At 50.5% G+C, this 24,264-nt stretch overlaps 2 protein-coding genes across 5 annotated transcripts in view; one reads left to right on the plus strand and one right to left on the minus strand.

Annotated features, from left to right (window-relative positions):
• The window catches only part of ZNF454 (zinc finger protein 454), a 24,656-nt gene extending 18,517 nt beyond the window's left edge, over positions 1-6,139 (plus strand). For all 4 annotated transcript variants that reach the window (XM_025862684.2, XM_025862685.2, XM_025862686.2 and 1 more), the window contains exon 5: positions 1,571-6,139. In XM_025862684.2, the coding sequence (XP_025718469.1) occupies positions 1,571-2,886 (1,316 nt within the window). In that variant the 3' untranslated portion in view covers positions 2,887-6,139. The remainder of the gene's footprint in view (positions 1-1,570) is intronic.
• A 5,659-nt stretch (positions 6,140-11,798) lies between these two features.
• GRM6 (glutamate metabotropic receptor 6) lies at positions 11,799-23,994 on the minus strand. The gene is made up of 10 exons (XM_025862681.1): positions 23,485-23,994; positions 20,856-21,072; positions 20,479-20,614; positions 19,631-19,785; positions 18,449-18,589; positions 18,144-18,344; positions 16,736-16,881; positions 16,011-16,634; positions 12,950-13,261; positions 11,799-11,996 (listed from the first exon to the last, which is right to left on the minus strand). The coding sequence occupies exons 1-10, from the start codon at positions 23,992-23,994 to the stop codon at positions 11,799-11,801; spliced, it is 2,640 nt and encodes an 879-aa protein (XP_025718466.1).
• Positions 23,995-24,264: the final 270 nt, after the last annotated feature.

The raw sequence follows: 24,264 nt of genomic DNA on the forward strand, positions 1-24,264 counted from the left end.
CTGAGGCAGGACCCTCCACTAGCAAAAAGATTTTGCTGAAAGCTCAAATGCTGGTTAGCATATTTTTAGCAATAAAGTGCTTTATAATTTGGCATATAGAGTGTTTTTCTAGACATAAGGCTGCGCTACTTAATAGACTACAATGTAGTGTAAACGTAACTTTTACATGCACTGGGAAACCAAAAAGTTCATTCGACCCCCTTTATTGCAAAATTCACTGTATTGCAGCAGTCTGGAGCAGAACCTGCAGTATCTCTGAGGTCTGCCTGTACCATGAAACCAAGTGAGACAATTGTTGAGTAAGTACAGAATTTGTCTGTGGGGAGAGAAGTGATTCTGTCAGATAATGCATGGGACCAGGGCTCGTATCCCAGTAGCAGAGTCCCATTTCTAGTGATTAGTATACTGCTTTCCCCAGTCAGGGCCTCACTCTCTTAAGATGTACTGCATATATCCAGGCAGATTTGCTGCTTTGTTTCTAATTTTCCATCCTCACATATACGTCCTCATGGTACATTTTCCTCATATAGATGTTAAATTATTTGTATAGGTTTAAAGACTTTACTTCCTCATCAGTAGTAGGAGGTCCTAATTTTATTAGCAGAGTGTTTCACACAACCTTTATTTTTTTTTAAAGATTTTATTTATTTATTTGAGAGAGAGAGAGAGCACATGAGAGGGGGGAGGGTCAGAGGGCAAAGCAGACTCCCCGCTGAGCAGGGAGCTCGATGCGGGACTCGATCCAGGGACTCTAGGATCATGACCTGAGCCAAAGGCAGTCATTTAACCAACTGAGCCCCCAGGCACCCTCACACAACCTTTATAGTGGCCTTTTTATTAGCCATCTGAATGCTAAAATGAGTCTATAAAACATAAAAATGTTGCTTTTAGTAGTTAAAGGAATTGAATTGCTTCTCTACCAAGTGTTGACCTCTAGTTTCCCTGGTTTCCTAAGGCCTAGGTTATCTAGGTTATTTTAAAGACCATACCCCTGGGGCGCCTGGGTGGCTCAGTCATTAAGCGTCTGCCTTCGGCTCAGGTCGTGATCCCAGGGTCCTGGAATCGAGCCCCACATCGGGCTCCCTGCTCCGCAGGAAGCCTGCTTCTCCCTCTCCCGCTCCCCCTGCTTGTGTTCCCTCTCTCACTGTGTCTCTCTGTCAAATAAATAAATAAATAAATCTTTAAAAAAAAATAAAGACCATACCACTAAGATAGACAAGGTACTTTTTTTTCTTTTTTAATCTATTAGCATAGTAGGGTCTGCATAGGCTTTTTGAGGCTTAGAAAGTCAGGTAACTTCTCTGTAATCACAAAGAAAATGAGTATTGTACTCAGGATCCCAACCCAAGCCTGTGACTTCTGACTAAGTTCCCAAGCTGTCCTGCTTCAGACATCTTCCATTAAATCAACCCCTACCTGCCGTGTCCTCTGTTCACCTCTCTTCCCCTTTCCTGCCCTATCTTCCCTTCAAGATGCCTTCAAAACTGCAGCCTCTTTGTCAGCATTATAAACAGGCTTATCTTCTTACCCTAAGGAGATAAAACATATGATTATGTTTGATGTCTTTCAGACTGGATGACTATGCCCGTGAGTAAGAACTCTCCTCTCAAGGAGGGTATTACTGATGAAGACTTGGATCAGTGGATGATAAAGAACGGATTCACTAGAGATAGTCACTGGAAATACGATAGCCTGTTGGAATGGCAGCATGGAGGCCAGGGGGTACTTGCTCACCAGAAAACCCCCTCTCTGCTCAGTGCTCAGACCAGGGATGAACCTGGGAAGCACTGCACTGTGAGCTCATCTGTTGTTCAGAGTCAGGGATTTCAAGCTAGCAAAAAAGCCTTCGAGTGTAGTGAGTGTGGAAAAGTCTTCACTAAGAGTTCAACCCTTAATAAACATCAGAAAGTTCATACTGAAAAACTGAATGCAAATCAGAAAACTGTTATTAAAGAGAAACGATATGAATGTAGAGAATGTGGGAAAGCCTTTCACCAGAGTACACACCTCATCCATCACCAAAGAATTCACACTGGCGAGAAACCGTACGAATGTAAGGAATGTGGCAAGGCCTTCTCCGTGAGCTCCTCACTCACTTACCATCAGAAAATTCACACCGGAGAGAAACCTTTCGAATGCAATCTATGTGGGAAAGCTTTTATCCGAAACATACACCTTGCCCACCATCATAGAATACACACTGGAGAGAAACCTTTTAAATGTAACATATGTGACAAAGCCTTTGTGTGCAGGGCACATCTTACCAAACACCAGAATATTCATAGTGGAGAGAAACCCTATAAATGTAATGAATGTGGGAAAGCCTTTAATCAGAGTACAAGTTTTCTTCAGCATCAAAGAATTCACACTGGAGAGAAGCCCTTTGAATGTAACGAATGTGGAAAGGCCTTCAGGGTGAACTCTTCCCTTACTGAGCATCAGAGGATTCATACTGGAGAGAAACCTTATAAGTGTAGTGAATGTGGGAAAGCTTTCAGGGATAATTCATCCTTCGCTCGACATCGGAAAATTCATACTGGAGAGAAACCTTACAGATGTGGTTTGTGTGAGAAAGCGTTCAGGGATCAATCAGCCCTAGCCCAACATCAGAGAATTCATACTGGGGAAAAACCTTATACATGTAATATGTGTGAGAAAGCCTTCAGTGACCATTCAGCCCTCACTCAACATAAGAGAATCCACACCAGGGAAAAACCTTACAAATGTAAAATCTGCGGGAAAGCCTTTATTCGAAGCACACACCTTACTCAACATCAGAGGATTCACACAGGAGAGAAGCCCTATAAATGTAATAAATGCGGGAAAGCTTTCAACCAGACTGCAAACCTCATTCAGCATCAGAGACATCATATTGGAGAAAAGTGATAGGATTATAGTTTATATGGCAGAGCTTTGAGACCGAATATATTAATTATTGAATGTAAGAGAATCCATTCCAGAGAACAGCCATGAAAGCCTACCCGAAGATGGAATTTTTATTTATGGAGAATCCAGCTTCACGGGATTGTGGGTTTAAGAATTTAAGAATGGCATGCCCTCCTAGTTCAGAACTGCCTCGATTGAATACCAGTAATGTTTAATTAGTCTGAATTATCAAATATCATAACCAAAATCAGGCTTCATTAACAACATAGAAATTAGATGATCAAATTTACATTTTTACTATTAAGAGAAATTATAAAATTGTAAAAGACCAGGTTGAGAAGCAAAGGAACAAAAAAGAAAATGGTCTATAAGCATTTCACTCACTTCTTTTATATAAGAGGGTTTCTACTTTCAATGGAACCCTTTGTTCTCACCCACCCACTTTCCCGGTGTAAGGAAAGTGTAGTCACCATGCATTGGCCCCGGAGTTACTTAAATTATGTTTCCCACGTTATGCTTCAAACCATCTTCTCAGATTTCCCTGACTTCGGTGTCCACTGGCTGCTTACCCATATTCTCCTCCTGGGACAACTCATTTGAATGGTGTGTCCCTCTTGATTTACCACCTCCTAACTGGTGACATCATGTCACTTATCACCCCATTTGCCCTTGGGGAATGTGGCCTCATATAAACAGTCCGTGATTCTGGGATATCGCACCCAGACCCAGCATTCAGAACTCGGGACCCCTGTGAGGCAGAGGTCGATCAAACTTCTTGAGTCCCCCAGTTCCTCTGGGCCTCACCTTGACTCTGACACTGGGATGGAACCTTAAAGTAGGGGCTTAGTTTGTGTAGACATTACCTCCAGTTGTTCCTCGCTGTACTTACCCCAGTCAAGGGACTGCTCGGCTTCAGATGTGACAATCCAACCCCCTAGCAGTGTTCTAGGCCCCCTCAGCTTCTGTGACTTGTCATTTCTTAACATGCAACTGACACGAGTTAGAGCCCCAAAGCCGCTTCTCAAAGGCTCTGACCCCCTCTCTTGCCCTTGGCTGGCAGTCCTCTGTGTCCACTGCACTAGAGTATATATTCGTTAACCCCAGAACATTAACTGCTGCATCCTGGTCCCTGACCTGTCCAGTTTTCTGAAGGTCTTGACTGTGTTCACAGGACAAACAGCTTGGAATTTATGCTTTGGCATTTGAAAGTGGGCATTTCCTCTCCTCCATCTGGGTATTCTACTATTTAGAGACTGTCCCATTCTGACAGTGGTGAGCTATCTGTAGAGTAATTCCATGGGTGAAGAAGTCGAGAGCATCATGACATTCCCTGGCAGGGCATTATCCATGCCCAAAAGTTTTAGCGATACTCTGTTCCTGCAGGTACGGTTCCTTTTCCATCTTTGGTTCCTCACTGCTCAGTAGAAATCACAGAGATAACATGTGTGCCTTCACACACACAGCCACTGGTAGCGCTGTCCCCTTCCCCACCCCAAAGGATGGGGAGCCCACACTACTGCAAACTGGAACACACCACATCATGAAGACGGAAGAGCAAGTCAACCGTTGTTCTGGGAGACGGAGTGGCAAGTTCTTAGCCCACGGAGGTGCAGAAGAGGATAGTCTGTGTCTTGGTGGAATCAGTAGGCTCCAGGTTGAACACAGACTTGGAAGCTTCCAGCCACTCTAAAGCCTAAGTTCTCTAAATTCAGCTTCCATTGAATAAAGGCTGCCAGTGTGGGCAGGCATCTCCTGTGTGTGTTGGGGAGGGGGGATAAGCAGCTCATACTTTCTCCCCTACCAAGCTGCAGGTGAAGCAGCATTTCAAGGGGTGACTTGGAGCTCTTTGTACATTGGGCCCACACGTGTTCATCTGCAGCCTCACAGGGCTGGCGGCCCCAGATTCCACAAGAAACCCGAAAACCCGGTTGCTGCTACAGATCCTTGCCTTCAGTACTAGCCATAGGGCCTGCCTGGTCCTAAACCTTGAATCCCTGTGGAACACTGCTCAGCTGAGTTCATTGTTCATTTTGTTTGTGTTTAATGAGAGCTGATGCCACGGGGCCTGTGCCTGCAGTTGAGCCAGAGCCAAGACCGGCTGCCCTCTGAGAGCCTCCTCCATCCCAGGAACGGCTCCAGCTTCTGTTCCTGCACCACAGTCCGTGCAGCCTGGAGGCCCTCAGTCTGGGTTTGCTCCCTGCCCTGTCAGCGCACCCATGACTATGCCATCGCAGGATAATGATTGAGCCAGTCTCCCCACCCCTTTGTCGGGACTAGAGAGAGAGGAGCCAGAGAAGCAGACCTAGACCCCACCTCCCACATCTGACACGTCAGAGCTCCCCTGGCCTACTGTGGAATCGCCCAGTAGGCAAACCCAGTGGAAGGGCCAATTCCCCTCTGCCTGGGGGAAGGGTTTGAGAAGAGGATTAGCACTGTAAACTTTGTTAAAAATCATCATTGTCTGTGGGCTCCCATGAATACCCCTGAAACTGCCAGCTCTTGGGGGAAAAATAATTGCTCCAGTTTCCTCTTTCACATTCCTCCAATGCTCTCTTGTCAGGTCGTCCCATCTCCAGGTGATAGATTGGGCGCCTGGGTTCTCCCCCGCCGACTGAGCTTGCCTCGCTCTGCCAGCAGTGTCTGCCCAAGACGTTGCCTTCCTCCACATTCAGCAACAGCTTTTAGAATGGCACCTTGACCCTCAGCGGACTAGGGCTTCCCAGTGACGGTGACGGTGCCTGAGCCTCAAGAGTCTTGGAACAAAACAGCCCTAAATTGCATTCATCTTTGGTCGAGAAAACAACTTAATTCCCTTGAACATGAATTTAGTCTAAGTGCATAGCCTCCAGCTGTCTGACTCCTCTTCCCTCTGCACTTTGCCCTCCCCTCCGTTTAACTGGATTAGAAAGCAAGGTGATGTGCACACAGAAAACACTCCCACCCTATGCTAGCCTGCAGTTGGGAGAGGTCCCAGCCTCAACTCCTGCTAAATATATTTTTGGTAATATTTTTACTTTTAGTAATTTTATACCAGTTTGTGAAGGGAAAAAGAAAATACAAGGTTTGATTGTTTCCCATCACTCATGAACTTCTCAGTTGTGCTAATGACCATTCTCTGCCAGTGCCAGGATTTGGTTGCTTGGGCATGTTCTTCTTCATCCTGTGTATTACCCTGTCTGCCACTCATCACTGTTCTTAAAAATTGTTGCCATAGAATGATCCATCAGTGTGTCTTTCTGAAAATAAATGAGGAAAGTACACAGTGTTCAAAGAGATACAAACTGCATTTGTGTTACCTGGTTATCTCTTAAGACATGGCCAAAAGTAGTGCTTCTGGGTGTTTTTATCTTTATATGGCCAGTCTGGTCGTAGCTGCCCACAATGAGCACCCAAACTACCTGGTCCCAGAAACCATAGTTCAGGCTGTGCAATAGAAAGAGTTGTATCCCCAGTTGCTGGGCACAGCAGCTACTATGTGAGGACATCCTTCAGACCAGGTACTGTTGTAAGCACTCTGCACATAATAACTCATTTAATCCTCACAATTATGTGAGACTGTCCCATCCCCACTTGAAAGTTGAACAGAGAGGTTTACAAGTATTTCGGAAGTTGCACAGCTGGTAACATGCATGATTTGAGGATGTGACCCAGTCATTGTAGCTCTAGGTCACACATGCCTCCCTGCTGCACTCACCCCCCTCCTTCATGGACACATTCTAGGTCACCCTGGAAGGGCCGCTTGGCTCCAGACATTGGAGTGGGGCTGATGTGGCTATTGGGTGGAGGGCTATTGTAGCAAGTCCCCAGCCTTGCAACTATCTTCCAAGCATGGTTTTCCATACCCACTTCCTTCACAAAAAGACCTTTCCTCAGCCCTGGGTTGGCAAAGTGGAAAGGGTTCAGGTGCTCCTCTAGCTTGAGTACAAGAACCATGGGTTCACGACCATCAGCCCTGGGATATCTCATGGGCACGGCCTGATAACCATGGTGGGTCCGGGACGCAGGCCAAATGAGAGCAATTACTAGGAGTGCCCTTGTGGAGGTATTCCAAAAGCAGAAAACCAAAGCTAGTAGCTAGAGAAACAGCAATAACCCTTAATAACCATTAATAGTTTCTGCCAAGCATAGTACATACACAGATGGTATGCATGCATCTAGGTACTGCTTTCATGGAACTTAAATACAGAAGACAGGTATTGCAAAATGAAACACAAATAATTAGCAAAATAATTGTAGTTTGTGGGATGCGTGTTTCCACAGATGGGGTACCAGGAAAGAGTGTCAGAGACCCAGCTGTAGATTGCGTGGTTGCATCGGACTTCTCTAGAATTAACAACAGACACAAAAATGTTGAGTTCAGTGAGACAGGGAAAGAGGTTTGGACACACAAGGCAGGAACTATCAGGGGCTAGTTATGTGCCATTAAAAAGGTGTGGGTGGAGCCCAGAGTGAGGACTTGGCGTTAGCAAGATGAGGTTCCACAGGAAGAGGCAGGACCACAGCCCAATCAGCCACTGCAGTGAACTTGGCACAAGTGATTGCCAGGTGTCAGGTTTTGTACTTTAAATTTCTAAGCTTCAAGTCGTTGCTATTGATGAATAAATTTTACCAGAGCATAACTATTGGGAAGTTTTCCAATTAGTTTGTTCTTTCCCAATTAATTTTCCTTGCAGTGAATAAGAAATTCCAAAATTGGAAGAACTTAAATATGGGAACTTAAAAACCACCTAAGGTTCCATTGCTAATTTATTTCAGCAATATACTTCAACCAAGGTACAGCATTGCTCACTGTTATGTAATGTTATCATTTCTAGTCATTGTGATGGGGGGGAAAATGGGGTTATAAATATTTACAGATGAGGATACACCAGATTCCCCTTGGTGCATTGCCTCAGGCTCCTCATCAATCTTTCTGGTTCCCTCTGGGCCACCTCCCACTCCAGCCACCAGTGACTTTGTCCACCCAACAGATCCAGTCATGGCACTCACCTGTGTAAACCCTTCCATGGTTCCCCTTGGCCAACCTTGGGAAGCAAAGCCTTTCAAGACCCTTCACAGCCAGACCCGTGTAGAATTCATATTTTTGTGAGGGAAATACAGCGCACATTTCTCTAGAGAGCAGTTTTGAAGAAGGAATGTTATTTGGGGGGTCTGAGAGGTGGTCTTGGGATCGGTCAGCTGTGGGGTTTGTGTAATGAGCGGGGTCTGCGTGGATAGTGACTGATAGGACTGGGAGGGTGGATGTTGGGAAATGGGGTCAGTGATGTGGGCATCTGTAGGGATCAAAGAGACTCTGTCAGCGACTGTGGGAGAGGCTAATCATCTTGTCCAAGGTCACTTCCTAACGTGGCAGAGCTGGTATTGATCTCAAGAAGTCTTAACCTTGACACTGTACAATTTCTAGATACAAAAGCTGACAAGGAAGTCTACGGTGTCTGGGGTAAGACAAAGTCTGTGGGCCCTGGAAATTTTCCTGTCTGGCAGATCAGGATGGGAAAAAAAATAACTCAGAAGTTGATAGTTTGGGTAAGTTCAACATTGAGGAGCCCTGGTAGAATAAGCTAATAATATTTCATCAGCCAGATTATATCAGTGAACAGCATGTGGGGCAGGACCCATGTATCCTTCCTGCTATTTCTATTTCTGAGTCTGCAGGCAAATAAGAGAATGAATCACAGCCAGATACAGGTGCCAGAAGAGGGCAGGGCCCATAGCAGCATTCCTATGAGAGTGGGGAGCTGGTGCCCCGGAATGATGATTTTGATACTGGTGTGTGGGATGGAGGGGAAAGACACAGGAAGCAGAGACTAGTTAGTATCCCACCAGAGTAATCCACAAACGAAGCGATGAGGCTCAGTGTCCAAAACCAGTCCCTTCACTAATCTGCCTCTCCACACACTCGACTGCCTTTCATCCAAGCCTCCCTCAGTGTCTCCGTGTTCAGAGCTGCACTCCATCTTGGTTCCTGCCCTTTGCTCTTGAAAGGTCATCTCTGAAACTCCCAGCCTCCTATAGCTGTCAGTGCTCTGTCCACACGGCAGCAGGCTTCCCACCTCCTCAAAGCTCAGGAAATGGAAAACACTTACACTTGGGAATTTTTCATATTTAGAAAAAAAGGTGTCAATAGAACAGTATTTCTGAAGAGGTTTTATCCTACAAAATGACGTTGGAAAGATTCACCTGGAATTGTGCACTTTATTCCAGTTTAGAAGGAGTCTTGCAAATTGGCGACTACATAAAAAAGCAGCAGAAAATGCAAGCCAAACTTCTGGAAAAATGTATATTTATTCAACAAGAAGTCACTGAGTGAGAGACAATGAAAGTAATGAATTTGGGGAAAATTTCCAAAGAGCACAAAATGTAGTAAATGTGACAAAGCTATAATAAATGTAATAGATGTGTTGAAAAATTCACACTAGTGAAAAGATATGAGCACATAGTTAATATGAGAGAGGCCATCCTTATACAACTCTCCACACATTGGACACAGATGATACCCTTACGAATAGGTGAATAAAAGTTTATATCAAAATGTAATCTTCCTCTGCTTTAGAGAACTCATACTGGAGAGAAACACTGTGATCGTAATGTGGGAAAGCCTCCAATCCAGAGCCCCATTTTCACTGGAACACAGAATTCATACTGGGAAGAAATCATTCATGGGCAATGAATGTGAGAAAGCCAACAAGCATAGCCCAGTTCTTATTCAGCATAAAAGAAACCACACAGGCAGAATGCCTTATAAATTTCACAAATTTGGAAAAAAAAAAAAGCCTTTATTCAGGAGTTCAAATTGACTGAACCTCAGAGAAGGCAAAACTATGCTTGTAAATAGCATGGGAAGACCTTCAGGAAGTTGTCAACCCCGCACTGAATATCAAATGATCCTTGGTACACACTGATCGTAGAAAAGCCTTCTCCTGGGAGTCCAAACTTTGCATACATTAGAGAACTCATAAAGGAGAGAAACCTCACAAGTGTGCTACATATGATAACACGTTTAGTAATAGAGGATTCCCCACTGCGCACAAAATGGCACCTGCTGTGGAAATCATTACAAGTGGACTGAATATGAGACGCTCGTAAGAAGGAAGCAGAACCTGCTTGTGGCAAAGCTTTCACATCAGAGAGACTGGTATGAACGAATGTGGGGAGTGTGTAAAAGTCTTCAGTAGGAAGCCAGGACTCTAAGGCAGAAACCTCACACTGGGGAGAAATCCTCTAAATGTAGAAAAGTTATACTAAGAAATCCTCCAAACTCTAAGTCACAGAGTTCAAAGAGGGGAAAACCACAAATATATAAAATATGTGGGAAAGTTTTTAACTAGAAGTCAACATTTACTGCACATCAGGGAATTCATCCTGGGAGAAACACCAAGAAAACAACAACAACAAAAACACAAGAACACCTTCCTTCTGATATCAGAGCTCACCGACTCTCTTAGAGTTCATATAGGAGAAAAACCCTATCAAAGTGCTAATGTGGAAAAGCCTTCAGCAAGAAAACACACCTCATCACATTACACATCAGAAAACCCACACAGGAAAGAAGTCCTATGAAATAATGAATTTTGGAAAGCACTGAGCGACAGATAAAACTTCATAGTTCACACTGTGGAGAAACCAGAGGAATGCAAAAAATGTGAGGAAGGAGCATCTGTACAACAAAAATGTTATTCTGAGAAGCTCTATTAACTTAAGGAACACAGAAACACCTGGTCCCAGGGTCAAAATCTATTTATGCAACAGAGGAAGAGGAAAGAGTCTTTTATGTATGAAGTGTGGTTGACCTTCAGAATCAGTTCTGGACATTAGATACTAGAGAATTCAAACTGATAAATGAAAAGAGCCAATTTAACAAATGTAAATTGTACCACAGGGAAATACAATTCCATAACTGAAACCAAGCTTTTTGGAAAAAAAAAAAAAAAACCCTGAAAAATAATGTCCATGCATCTGAAGTCCAAGTATCTTCCTCCCCATGCTTCATGTTTGCCTTTCAAAGGGGACCTCTCAGTAAATGTTGGGAAAGTTTTGATAGTCATCCTAAGATGTCTACTTGGAATTAATCATCACCAGGGATACAACCTGAAACTCCTGACCATAATCCCTCATGGGCATCAGAAGAGGGCAACTGCCACCCTGTTGCTTTATTCTCACACCACTAACACCACACAAGTGTTTGGGGGTCATTTAAGGGGGTGTGCACGGGAAAGGCAAAAATCTATGGTCTAAGTGTGACATGCCCCAGACCCGACGGGCGAAGGTCCCAAGAAAAAGACCTCAACACAAGTAACCCCATGGGGTATGTCCCAGTTCCTCTGCTGGTTCCCACGTCCAGTCCCAGGTCCGTCCTTGCTCACAGGGCTCTCTCACCCAAGGTTCTATCCCTCAGTGCCAAGCCTGAGTTACTCAGGCCAGAAGACAGAACCCCAGGTCTCTTGTGGAAACTGCCCCTCCCCAGATCCAGCCCTGTATTTCTAGAGTGAGACCTACACATTTTCGTGTGCTGCCCAATCCCCACGTTCTGATGGCTATTTGGGTAGAAATCTCACTCACGCTGGGCCATGCCCAGGGGCTTCATCACACTCTCTGAACTCAGAGCAGGGGTGTAAGTTCAGTCCCTCCCTAGAGTAGGATCCTCTTGGTAGCTGTTTCCCACCACGAGTAGAAAGCCTGGTCTGCCGCAAGTACACATGATGCCAAGAGGCACGGAAAAGCAGGGATGAAGTGTGGTGTGTGGGTGCAGGTCTCTCTGGAGGCCAGTCCCATCCTGGTGGTCATGGACTTCGTGGACTCTCTCCTTCTGATTGTTCACTGCAGACCTGGACTTTCCACAGCTTCCACCGTGAAGCAAGAGAAAGGAAAGAACAGAAGGGAGGGAACAACCATCCCCACTCCTTCCCCACTCACTACTTGGGGGCCTCTGTGTCCTCGCCCTTGGGTGTGGCTGTCACTGTCGAGGTCGCCTTGAGGCTCCGCTTCCGCTTCTGCACATTCTGCTCCGGGTGGAACAGGATGACGTAGGTTTTGGGCACATAGAGCATGCCGAGGGACACCGATGCACTCAGGCTCAAGGACACAGTCAGTGTGGTGGTTTGGATGTAGATCTGAGCCGTGGAGGAAGGGACTGGGTGGGACTCGGCCCTGTTCTCTCCCACCCTCCACCCCCACATAAGTCTGTGTGCATCGGGTGAATGGAAAGAGCAACCAGAGAAGCAAAGGCCCTGTGGTATGAAGAAGTGATGGTCATGGTGTGGCTCTGATGTAGGCAGGAAGGAGGATGAATAACACAGGACCAAGTGGACAAGTGACCAAGGGAAGCGAAGGGCTCATTCACAGCGAGTGACACCTGGGGAAATGGTCCATATGCCTAAAAAGTGCTAGAGCATGTTAATGAATGGATGAATGTTTTCAAATGTACAAATGAGTGAACACATTGAATAAAAGAGCAAGTGGGCAAACATATGAAGGCCAGGGGTGAATAAACATGTTCCACTATACACACAAATAAATCACTGAATTATGAGCAAGCAAATGGACTGATAGATTAATGGACTGATGGGTATAAAGTATATAAAGAAGTAACTGAATAAAAATAAGTTAATGGAGGGACGCTTGGGTGGCTCAGTCAGTTAAGCATCTGATTCTTAGTTTCAGCTCAGGTCATAATCTTGGGTCATGGGATTGAGCCCCGTGTTGGGCTCCATGCTCAGCATGGAATCTGTTTGAGATTCTCCCTCACCCTCTCTCTCTGCCTCTTCCCTGGCTCACATGCTCGCTCTCTCTCTCTAAAATAAATAAATAAATCTTTAAAAAAAAAAACACCCAAGTTAATGGATGGTTAGAAGCATGGATGAACACATGAATGAATGAAGGAAAATGGGACTGACTGAAGCAGCAAAGGGAGACTGACAAGTGAATGAGTTTTTAAGTACATGAATGAATTAACCAACAAGGAATCATGCATGTGGGGTGGCCCAGCTCTTGGGACAATTGAGCCCTTCCTCGGACAGGCAGGAAACAAAGGAGGCAGTGGAACCAACAGGGGACCCCAGATTACCTTTTCAGCTGACTGGGCGGTGCCAAAGAAGATAGGCACAAAAGCCAGCCAGATGATGCAGGTGGTGTACATGGTAAAACCAATGGGCTTGGCCTCATTGAAGGTCTCAGGCACACCACGGGCTTTGATGGCATATACCGTGCATGTGACCATGAGCAGGAGGCTGTAGCCCAGGCAGCCAATGAGGGACAGGTCCGACATGTCACACTTGAGCACCCCTCTGGCCTGCTCTGGGTCCACTGTCCGTTGCTCTTCATAGTCAATCACACTGTGTGGGGGCTGGGCCCCCAGCCACGCCATCACTCCCACCACCTGCAGGAGCCAACACCAGATCAGGGACATACCCAGCCTGGCCACCCACCAATGTCTCTGGCAGGTTAGGGTCGCCTTGAGGTTCCTGGCCTACTGAGTGGGATGCTCAGGCCTGAGAGCCCCCATGGAGAGGGACGGGCCATTCAAGAGGGGACTGCCCATGCAAAGGCTGGTGGACAGTGAGGTATGTGCTGGCAGTGTCAGGGCTGGCTGGGTAACAGGCCCCTGGATGTCCTTTTCCTGTGTTCTACCCCCCAGGTAGGCAGGACCATCTCCATTCTGTAGATGTGAAAACACTAGCTTAACCCTGTCTAGCAACATGGCAAACCTCATTCCTGAGGACCCCTTCCTTCTCCAGATCCAGAGAACTTTTGAACATAATGTAATGAAATCATGTGGGAATGCAGAGTGAAGCTCAGAATGAGGCATGAAATAGAGTAGTAAGGATGTGAGGTGATTCCGGGTGGCTCGGGAGTTTATCAAAATCAAACACAGGGATGCCTGGGTGGCTCAGTCAGTTAAGTGTCTGCCTTAGGCTCAGGTCATGATTCCAGGGTCCTGGGATCGAGCCCCAATCGGGCTCCCTGCTCATCAGGAAGCCTGGTTCTCCCTCTGCCTGCAGCTCCCCCTGCTTGTGTGCTCTCTCTCTCTCTCTCTGACAAATAAATAAATAAAATCTTAAAAAAAAAAAAAGTCAAACACAAGCACTAACAGGGAGGAGAAGGAGTAGCAGTTCCCTCACAGTGACAGGAGACATGACCTTGAGCCGAGGGAAGCTGGGGAGCAGGAACTTAAACACCTGCCTGAAGGCAGGACCCTGGAAGGGCTGTCCAGTTCGTTTGTGCAGGTTGTTCACTGTACAAGACTGCCTAGTGTGTGTGTGTGTGTGTCTGTGTGTGTGTTGTGGGACAGGTAGGGCTGGAATTTAGCCAACACTTCAGTGCCATGCTATGTACCTAAAGTGGGGCTGTGTGATCCTGGAGTAAGGAATGCTTTTTAATAATTTGTACACCCAGAAGGAGAACCATTTTGTGATTCTCCAGAGGCAGTAGCTCCATGGACAAGGGACTAATAACACCCCACCCAATGTCCAGGAAGGCAGTCTGGATGCTCCTCTTAGAACAAGCTTCTAGGTAGGGAAAAAAGTTGCCTATGAGAAACCTATCCAAGGCCTGAGGTACACTGGAATAGCAACCAAAATGGACCCCGCCAATTTCACAACCCCTGTAATTGATAAGGAACTAGCATTTAGTACCTATTAAAAACAAAAACCAAAAAACTAAAAAAAGACACCTCCTACAAAATAATAGAAAATGAGCAAAGCACAGGAACAGGCACATCACAGAAGAGGAAACTTCAAAGGCCAGCTGCGCTCGTAACTAAGTAGATGCAAATTAAAACAATGAGATGCCATTTCGTGTGCACCATATTGATAAATAACCTAGTAAAACTGCACGTGTGCCTCTTTTCAAGGGTCTGGGATTTCCGGAAAGGAAAGTATAATGTGGGGAGTCCATAGATGAGCCAGGAAGTACTGACTGTAGTCTAAGTACCTCTGTCCTGGGGGTAGGGGCACCACAGGGGTTTCAGGCAGGGAAGCAGGGAGGTAAGAGGTCGGGATGCACTGGGCATTGGTGTTCTGGCCCTCACAGGGATAGCTTGGGCCCTGCTTTCTGCGGGAAGATGGCAACACCTTTCAGTTGTGGAGAATCGCACGGACCAAGGCCTGCAGGTGGGAATGAATGTGGCATACGCAGAGCTAGGTAGGGGGAGGGGTTTTCCTGGAGTGCAGAGTGTGCTATGTCCAAAGCAGACTGAGCGAAGGCCCTCCGCGTAGCCCTGAGAACTGGCCTGGTTCTACAATGCCACAGTGTCACCCACACCTGAGCACTGAAAACATCCAGTGCTTCCCAGATCATGAGAATAATTTCCAATGCTATAATGTTACTACCTTAGAGAAACCCCTGAAGGAACTTTGCTTTTGCTGTACACATGTTTTGAAGTCCTGGCCATTTATGGAGTTCGACGCCCCACTCCACAGTAAAATCGCTGGAGCCTGCGCCTCTCATCCAGGTTACCCCAGTGACCGGGCAGCAGGAGCTCCCTTTATGGAGACTGATTCTTTTTCTGCTTGAGAAAAATTGTCAGATAACTCTTTGCCTTATTATTATTATTTTTTTTTAAGATTTTACCTATTCATTTGACAGAGAGAGGGAGAACACAAGCAGGGGGAGTGGCAGGCAGACAGAGAGGGAGAAGTAGGCTCCCTGCCCAGCAGGGAGCCCTACGCAGGGCTCAATACCAGGACCCAGGGATCACGACCTGAGCCGAAGGCAGACACTCAACCGACTGAGCCACCCAGGCGCCCCTCTTTGCCTTATTTTTATTTGGGAGCCAAATTGTGGAAGAGCCTGTTCCGTGTAGGAAAATAATCTCTTTTTTTTTTTTTTTTTTTTTTCGGAAATGGAGCTGGGGGCTGGCACTCCCCATCTTACTGACCCAGCTCCTTCCAGGATGGAGCAGGATGGGGGGGGGAGGAGGAGTTCCGCTTAGAGAACAGTGGGGCCCTGTCTCCTGCAGCCTTTTTTTTTTTTTTTAAACATAGGAGCCAAAATAGAAGAGCGCTTCTCTGATTTTCAGAGTGGAGGACAACCCCCCAGCCCAGCCGCCGTCCATCCCGCCGCCACCCCCACCCCCACCCCCACCCCCACCCCCACCCCCAGCCTGGCCCTGGGAACCCGAGACCCACCTGCACCGAGGTGAGGCTGAAGGTGATGGCGAGCTGCGAGGTGGGGCTGATGAAGGGCGGGGGCGTGACGGAGCGCTTCCCCTGCTCGAAGATGCGGTAGATGCGGTTGGTCTTGGTGAGCAGGGCCGAGTAGCTGAGCGTGGTGCCCAGGCCAAGGAAGAGCCGGCGGGCCGCGCACACTGCCGCCCCGGGCTCGGCCACCATGAGGAAGGTGATGGCGTAGATAAGGAAGATGCCCGTGAGTAGCACGTAGCTGAGCTCGCGGCCCGAGGCCCGGACGATGGGCGTGTTGTTGTGGCGCACGAAGGTGGCCACCACGGTGGTGGTGGCCATGCTGCCCAGCACGGCCAGCAGCAGGGGCGGCGCGGCCCAGGGCGAGGACCAGCTGAGGCGCACAACGGGCGTGGGGCGGCAGCCCGTGTGGTTGCGCGTGGGCCGCATGTCCCCGGGGCAGGCCTCGCACGTGAACTCGTCCACCTGGAAGCGGTACCCGTCGCACGGCTCGCAGTGCCAGCAGCAGGGCACGCCCTTCACCATCTTCTTCCGCTCACCCGGCCCGCAGGGGAGGCTGCACTGGGACGCGGGCACCTCGCGGGGCTCCCCCGACCACTGGAGGGCTTCCACCTGCAGCACCGGAGACGCGCGGGCCTGGCACCTGCATCCGGGGGACCGGTGCGCCCTGCGCGCCCCCGCCGCCCCAAGCTCGTGTGTCCGCGCCCACTCACGTCCAGCCTGAGGGTCTCTGCCCACTGGCCCACCGCCTGGTAGCCGCCGCTGCCTGCGCTGCCGTTGGCCGCCTGGTACTGGAAGATGTCGTATCGCCCCGGTGCGTCCCCATTCTCGTTGAACATCACGGGGGTCCCCGCGCTGCCTGGACCGAGAGCCCGGCACCCTCAGCTGGTTGTCCAGCCCCTCCCGGAGAGGCCCAGGGCCCGGCCAGGATAAAGGAAGAGTATAACGAGCATGCACAAAGACACTCAGTGTCCTCACACCCATTAGGATGGCCACTGTTACCACTCCGGGAAAGAACAAGCCCCAGGAGCATGTGGAGGACTTGGAACCCCAAGGCATTGCTGGTGGGGATGGAAAATGGTGCCCTCACTGTGGAAAATAGTGTGGCAGGTCCTCCAAAAACTGAACGTAGGATTACCACCTGACCCCGCAACCCCACTTCCAGGCATATGCCCCAAAGAAGGGACTCAGCTCCAGGACTCTCAAAGATGAGTCACCCATGTTCACAGCAGCATCATTCCTGGTAGCCAAAAGGTGGATGCAATGGGGGTTGAATGGATAAACAAAATGTTGCCTATTCATTCGTGCAAGGTTATTCTTCAGCCTTAAAAAGGAAAGACATTCTGACATGGGCCACAGCATGGGTGAAGATTGAGGACATTATACCAAGGGAAATGAGCGAGTAACAAAAGGACAAATACTGCATGATCCCTCTCATAGCAGTTACATAGAGTAGGCAAAATCATAGGGACAGAAAGTAGGATGGAAGTTGCCAGAAGCTGCAGGAGGGGAAATGGGGAGTTAGTGTTTAATGGAGACAGAATTTCAGTCTTGGAAGATAAAACAAGTTCTGTTTCTCAAGAACGGTTGCACAACAGTGCACATGACTAAACTGTACCCTTAAAAATGAAGATGGTAAATTTGATGCTACGTGTATGTTACCACAATTTAAAAAGAAAAAGAAAGGGCTTAGCTGGCCAAGAGAGACGGTGGGTTCAGACCTGTACAAAGAACAATCAGCCTTATTTCTTTTAGAGGCTTGTTCTACCAGCTCGTAAAGCTGGTCTGGGGTGATGTTAAGCTGTGCTATTTAGCAGAGAGCTTGGCAGAGAGAAGGTGCTCAATATTTGGTGGGAGAACAGTTTTTAATTTTATAAAGGATCGTCACTGAACAAGAAGTGTATCTCTCCGCACAAACCATGAGTGTGGCTTGAGTCCACCTGGGCCTTTTCCAGATCTTATTCTGAGCCCTGCCTGTGTGCCAGGCCCTCTGCTGGTACCAGGGGACACGATACCACTCTGCTTCTCCCATCCCTTTGATCCTGAGTCACCCAGGTCCAGCAGAGAGATCCATCCCAGGCATGTCCCTTCCCTGTGGGAGGAGATCTGGCTCCTGCTCACCATTGAAGCGGACGGCTCGAATATACTGCAGCAGCATCCGCCCGTCGGTGGTCTCCATCGCGGGGCACAGGCCAGTGAGCCCGGGGCAGAGCGCCTGGTGCATGCTGTGGAGGGCGTGGGCAATGGCGTACACGGCGTCGATCACAAACTGCACCTTCCCCTCCTGCTCGTAGGTGGAGTCCCGGCCGATGCGTTCCTCGCCTGTCCTAGGGATGCCCAGAGGAAGTGTGCCTGGCCCTCCCGGGTGCCCCGCCTGGCCTCCCGCCTTCTCCCTCATCTCCCGTGCCACCCTGGGCAGCTCTCACCTGTGCATTTGCGGGTGGCGTCATCTGACTGGGTACCTGAGCTGATCAGCTTGCAGTTAAAATTCTCCTCCCAGAACTCGGCAAACCAGATGTTCCGACGGTTGTTCTCCAGGGAGCGGGTCATGAAGTACTGGTCAAATCCTGAGAGGGAGGAAAGAGGACGGCACCCATCTGAACAACTCTTCTGTGTCCCTTCACCACTTGCTCACTTTGCAGCTAGGACTGGCCACGTGACCAGCTTTGGGCCCATGACTTCAAAGCCGCCTGGGGGCCTCAGGGTAGAATGTGCATCCTGTTGTAAACTCAGAGCCTTGCCACATCGAAGACTTTGATGCTGCTCCTTTTTTCCTTGTTAGGACGCTTCAGTGAAGATGTAATGGGTGGAGCTTCAGCAGCCACTTTGTGGATACCTGAGTCAGGAAGGCACAGAGCAACCACCGAGAATGGTGGAACAGAAACGGGGACAGAGCTCGGGACTTTGAGAACATCATTAACTCACTGTCCCAGACCTGAAGTGGCCTATTTTCAGATGTCTTAATCTGGCAATGACATGCCTTTATTGCTAAACCCATTCTCATTCTAATTTGTCAAATGCAACCAAGTGCACTCTAAGGGAAAGAAAGAGTGTAAGGGTGGGTAGGAGGCTGGGAGCCCCTGAAAGTCAGGGTTCTCAGTCTTTACAAGGTTTAGCTTCATAAAAGAGCCCTGAAGCACCTTGTCAAGGCATCTTCAGTTCAGGTTTTGGGAAAACGATCAATCCTGTTGCAAAGGATCGTGGAGGAAGGGAGGGGAAGCAGGCTTCATGATTTGATCAACAAGACAATAGGTCTGCATCCTCAGTTTTGCTCCCTCTCCCCCCACCGTCAAATTAGTGTGTCTTTTGCAGAACCAGGAATACCAGGAAGACAGGCACTGAATTAAAACAAAAACAAAAACAGAAAAGACACAGCTAACTCTTGACCCTGTACAGTGGGGTGGGCTTTCCCTCCTTTGCCAAATCAAACACTGCTTGGAGGGATGTATTCACAGAATCTCAGAATCCTAGAATCCGGGAATCCCGGAAGGGACGTGGAGCAGGATACCATTTTACGGATGGGGGAAACGCGCACCCCCAAGAGGGCATCGTGGGGAAGGACAAGCAGGGGCCTGGGACGTGGTGGGGGTGGGCATCCCTGCACTCACCATCTATGGAAGCTCTTTTGGGCAGGATGGTGATGGCCCCCACAGCAACGTCCTCCAGGTTCAGGATGGGAGAGGTCTTGGCTCCCCAGCTGTCTGAGCCAACCCATAAGAAGTGACCTGTCAGGTTGGCCTGGCTTGCGGCCTCCAGGACCCTCCTGGTAGGAACAGGGCGAGGGGCGAGGAAGGGCCTGAGATCCTCCTCCGACTTCCCTCTGGCCACTTCCTGTTCTTCTCTCTCCTTCTGTCCCATTCCAAACCACTCACCAGACCCTCGTTTATCGGGAAAAGTGGGGCAAAGGGTGTTCTGGACACTTGCGCCCGGCTTCTCAGGTAGTAAAGGTTCCAGCCAGGCTCTGGCCCCAGGCCCGCCCTCCTGTTCGGTGCGCTGCAGCCCACCTCACGTGCCTGGAAGAAGGGCCTCCCTTCTCTTGCAGAGGCTCCTGCTGCTCAGAGCCACACAGACCTCAGGTCAGGGTCCATGGCCACCTGCTGATACCCCCTGAATTGCCCCCGGGCCTCCTTCCTGACAGCTCATTTTCGGCACTTAGATCTGCCCACGGGTCTCTCCCCCGCTGTGAATGATAAGAACAGACAGCTATTCCTGTGTGTTCCCCTTGGCTAGTCCTGGAGCATCTCCACCCAGGCTGGGCCCAGTTCATTTCTGGGTGCACCAGACAGACAGATGGCAGCCGGAAAAGTGTGTAAGGGCAGAAGAGGGGGGGCGGTCAAGAAGAGGGAGGAGGAGGAAGGGAGTATGTGCACAGCTGGGGGATGTGTAAGAAGAGGGGGCAGGGCCTTCAAGGAGAGCCTCTGATAACTATAGTGATTGAATGTGCCCACCGTCCCACCTGATGTCATCTTCATTGGCAAAGATGATGATGCCCCGAGCGTTGGGCGTCTCCATGAGCCTCTTGATCACCTTGTTGAATTCTCCTGGCTTCGGTTCCCTGGGAATCTTGATGGACTGGGCAATGCAGAGCCCCCCTGGGTGTCGGGGATGCCAGAGTCACCTCTTGTTCTACCCAAGCACCCACCCACTGCGGCCACGCATACTGTGGCAGGGGCTGAGTGCTCCAAAGGAAAGGGGCGCCTGTCCACAGCGGCACCATCCAGGCTCCCCACCATGGACCCAGCGCCCCATCTCCTGGTTTTGGCCCTGCTCAGTGGCCCCTGGCTCAGCCCTCTATAGGCTCCTTGATGCCTTGGACCCCCGCTCCCAGCTCACCAGCCTCCCGGGAGATCTGCACAAAGGCCTCAACCCCGCTCTCGCCATAGTTGCCCTCAGAGGCCAGTGTGGACACATAGTTCCATCCCAGTGCCCTCACGATGTCCACCATGGCCTGGGCCTGGTAGGAGTCCGGTGGCACCACTCGGGAGAAGAAGTCGTAGCGCGTGGAGTCACTGAGCTCAGGAGCTGTGGAGGCGTAGCTGATCTGGGGTATCTGGAATAGGGAAGGACACCTGGGCTACGGATGGAGGGCCAGGGACCCCCGGAGGAGGGAGGGCAGTGGGGATCCAGGACACAGGTCGGGGCACGGAAGTCTGGGATGAGGGCACCAGGGGCCAATGTGGGAGAGCCAGGTGGAGAGGCCCAAGGGTGTGGGAAGTGCTCTGTATTTGAGACGTGATCTGACGGAATGTGGGAGGTATGAGGGTCTAGGGGAGAGGGCAAGGCACCGTATACATAGGTGCCGGGTGTGTCCAGGCAGAGGGGAAGTGGGGCCTCAAGTCCAGCCTGCAGGAATCCAGCTGCTGGGCACACGCTGCAATGGCAAGGGGAATGGGACTCCTTGTCAGCCCCAGGGGACAACCTATTTTCCTAATTCACACAAAGGGACAAGTCTGTGTAGGGAAGCGGCAGCCCCAGGCAGGGTCAGAGCGGGCAGGGGAGCTGGGAAAAGGTTATTTGATTCAGAGCTGTTTCTGGCCTAATGGAGGGGACCGCATGGAACTGGGTTTGTCTGTGTGTCCAGTTCCATGGGATTATGGGCTGAGCTGATCCTGGAGAAGGTGGGGGTGGGGAGGAAGAGCAAGTGTGAAAGGAGAATGGAGAGTGGTAGCAGAAGGCTGAGGAAGTCAGGGAGAGGGAGGCTAGCAGAGAAGAGGGATGAGGGGGGAGCCTGTGTGAAGGGCAGAAGAGAGGGAATGTTCCAGAAGGAGTGGGCTGAGCTGGTCTAGGGGAGACAGGGATATCTGAAGCAAGGCAGAAGGAAAGCGTGGAGTGTGGAGACGTGATGGGAAGAGCAAGAGGGAGAGAGAAGGAAAGAGTGAAGGAGGGAGGGGTGAAGAGAGAAAGGGAGATAGAGAAAAACAAGAAGAACCACAAAGAAGGAGGGAAGGTCAGAGAAAGGCCCAGAGCAGTTAATGGACAGCGTAGCTACTGTGGGCACTCTAGACGCGAAAGTGTGATCTTCAGAACCACCTTCCTGTACGGGTTGACCCTCCTCCGGGAAGTTCATCTAAAATGCCTGCAATCACAGTGATGCCCACACATATGGAGGTGAACTCGGAAACCCTCAGCTCGGCTCCTAGACCAGGAACTGCAAAAAGGCCCCCCAGGGAGCCACATCTGGCCCCCGGTTGCCTTTCATGCACCAATGTCTTCATTTTTCTAAATTTTTGAGTTGGCAGCCAGTGTCTAAAATGTGGGAGTGGGGCACCACCCCAGTCTTGGGCTGAGCTGGCGGCAGTGAGCCCTGGACTCGCGGGATCCTGCTTCACTCATCTATACCCCAAACCTGGCCCCTGAAGGCCCCTGAGTTTGAGATCTCTGCACTCAGTCTAGAGGGGCAGACACAGGGAAAGGGACAGAAACCAGAGCTCCAGGCAGGACAGGGGACAGAGGTACAAACACAGACTGACATGGGCAGGCGTGTGAGACGGAGACTACCCCCGCAACACACACATAAGCTCTCCCTGTCCCAACTAGAAGGTACTGTCTGTACGACAAGCTGTTATTCAGTGGGAACCGGGGTGGGGGGAATTACATGGATGCAGATGATGGAGGGGGGCCCAGATAAAACCCCTACCCAGCACGGTAGAAACAGAGGCCACACCTGGGAGAATCAGAGAAACTCTCAAGAAACAGAAGTCCCCTCCCCTAGCCAGATGGAAGCAAAGCCTTCCTCTCTTCACAGAAAAATCGAAGGACAGACATGCCCCCCCCCCCCCACCGAACCCCAGTGAATGACTACTACAGAAAACCCCCAAACTTTAATGCCAAAGGCCCCCCAGTTCCTGATTCCTATGCCCCTCGCCCAGTCACTGTCCCCCAGGGTTCAAGGAAGGGGCTGCCCTGCATTTAAGACGGTTTCCTAAAGATGAGGGAATTACCCTCTCCCCACCCCAGCAGTCAGGGGTATGTCCTAATTGCCCCACCAGAAGGAGGGCCCTGGTTCCAGGAAAAACTTGCACCTCATTACCCAGAGATCTCCCAAGGGCCCGGGGCGAGACCACCACACAAGGCGGGTGCAGTGTGTCCCAAACGAGGACACCCAAGCAAACGACCGAGTAGGGGCTAAACCAGAGGCTGCCCTGTTCTAGTCAATCGGCCCCCAGGAGAAGGCTGCAGCCTCCCCTGGGAGGGGACCGCCTTGACCGTGCAGAAGGTGGGTTTCCTTAATTCTCACAGAGGGCTGTGAGTGCAGATGGCAGCTCTGGCAGGGCCCAGAGCAAACAAGGAAGGGTGCACCGGTTGGGTTGATGTGGCTCAGGCTTGCATCTGGCGCACGGGACAGGGTTTCTCGGGGAAGCAGCGGTTGATCTTTGCGAATTTGAGGATTTCTGCCAGGAGACCAGACATCAGCCACCCGGAGGCCGAGGACGGGACGGGGACAGGGAGAGAGTGCCCTCACCGCAAACAGGCGCAGCACGTTGGCGACCATGATGGAGACGGAGCTGGCCGAGGCGCCGACCACAGCCACGACGCGCTCGGGGGGCGCGGTGCGCAGCGGGGGGACGCCCCCGGGGCAGCGCACGGCCCCCTCATCGCTGTCGCCGCGGCGGCGGATCAGCGCCTGCACGAAGCTCAGCGCCTGCTCCAGTGCGTACGTGTCCCGCGAGCAGGTGTCGAGCAGCCGCGCGCCCAGGCGCACGCCGGGCAGCAGCTCGGGGTCGGCGTTCACGCGGTCCAGCGCGTACAGCATGGCCTCCAGCCGGTGCACGCCCTGCTCCTTCTTCAGCTGCCCGCACGCCCGGCCCGCCGCGCCCCGCGCGTGCACCGGGAAGAGGCCGCCCAGCGTGAGGCCGCCCGCCAGGCGCACCGAGCCCGCCGCGCCCGCCGCGCCCGCCTGCGCCAGCACCAGCACCAGCACCAGCAGCGGCGGGTGGAGCCGCGGCTCGCGGGCGCTCCCGGGCCGGGCCATCCGCGGTCCCGCTGCGGGAGGAAGACAGGGCCGGGAGGGGAACAGAACGCGGGAACGCTCTGAGCGCCTGGCACAGGAAGAACCCCGGGTCGCGAGGAAGGGGAAGGAGCCCCGGGTCCCGGGGAGAAGGGGAGGCGCGCAATAAATGTTGGCTGAGCCGGTTGGGGAGGAGATGGGATAGCAATTCGCCCTGCCCTCCCAAGCCTCCACCGCGCTCACACACCCTCTGGATCTTATCACTCAGGTCCCCCTGCCCGACCCCTGTCTCCA

Source organism: Callorhinus ursinus, unplaced genomic scaffold (genome assembly GCF_003265705.2).
Source record: "Callorhinus ursinus isolate GAN/ISIS: 27379988/994484 unplaced genomic scaffold, GSC_fseal_2.0 scaffold81, whole genome shotgun sequence".
Classification (NCBI taxonomy): domain Eukaryota; kingdom Metazoa; phylum Chordata; class Mammalia; order Carnivora; family Otariidae; genus Callorhinus; species Callorhinus ursinus.

Excerpts from the sequence above, each read along its gene's own strand:
- GRM6 (XM_025862681.1), bottom strand. The coding sequence starts at position 23,994 with ATGGCCCGGCCCGGGAGCGCCCGCGAGCCGCGGCTCCACCCGCCGCTG. Across the intron at positions 21,073-23,484 it reads ACGTGCTGCGCCTGTTTGCG|ATACCCCAGATCAGCTACGC; the intron begins GTGAGGGCACTC and ends TCCCTATTCCAG. Across the intron at positions 19,786-20,478 it reads GCCAATGAAGATGACATCAG|GAGGGTCCTGGAGGCCGCAA; the intron begins GTGGGACGGTGG and ends TGTTCCTACCAG.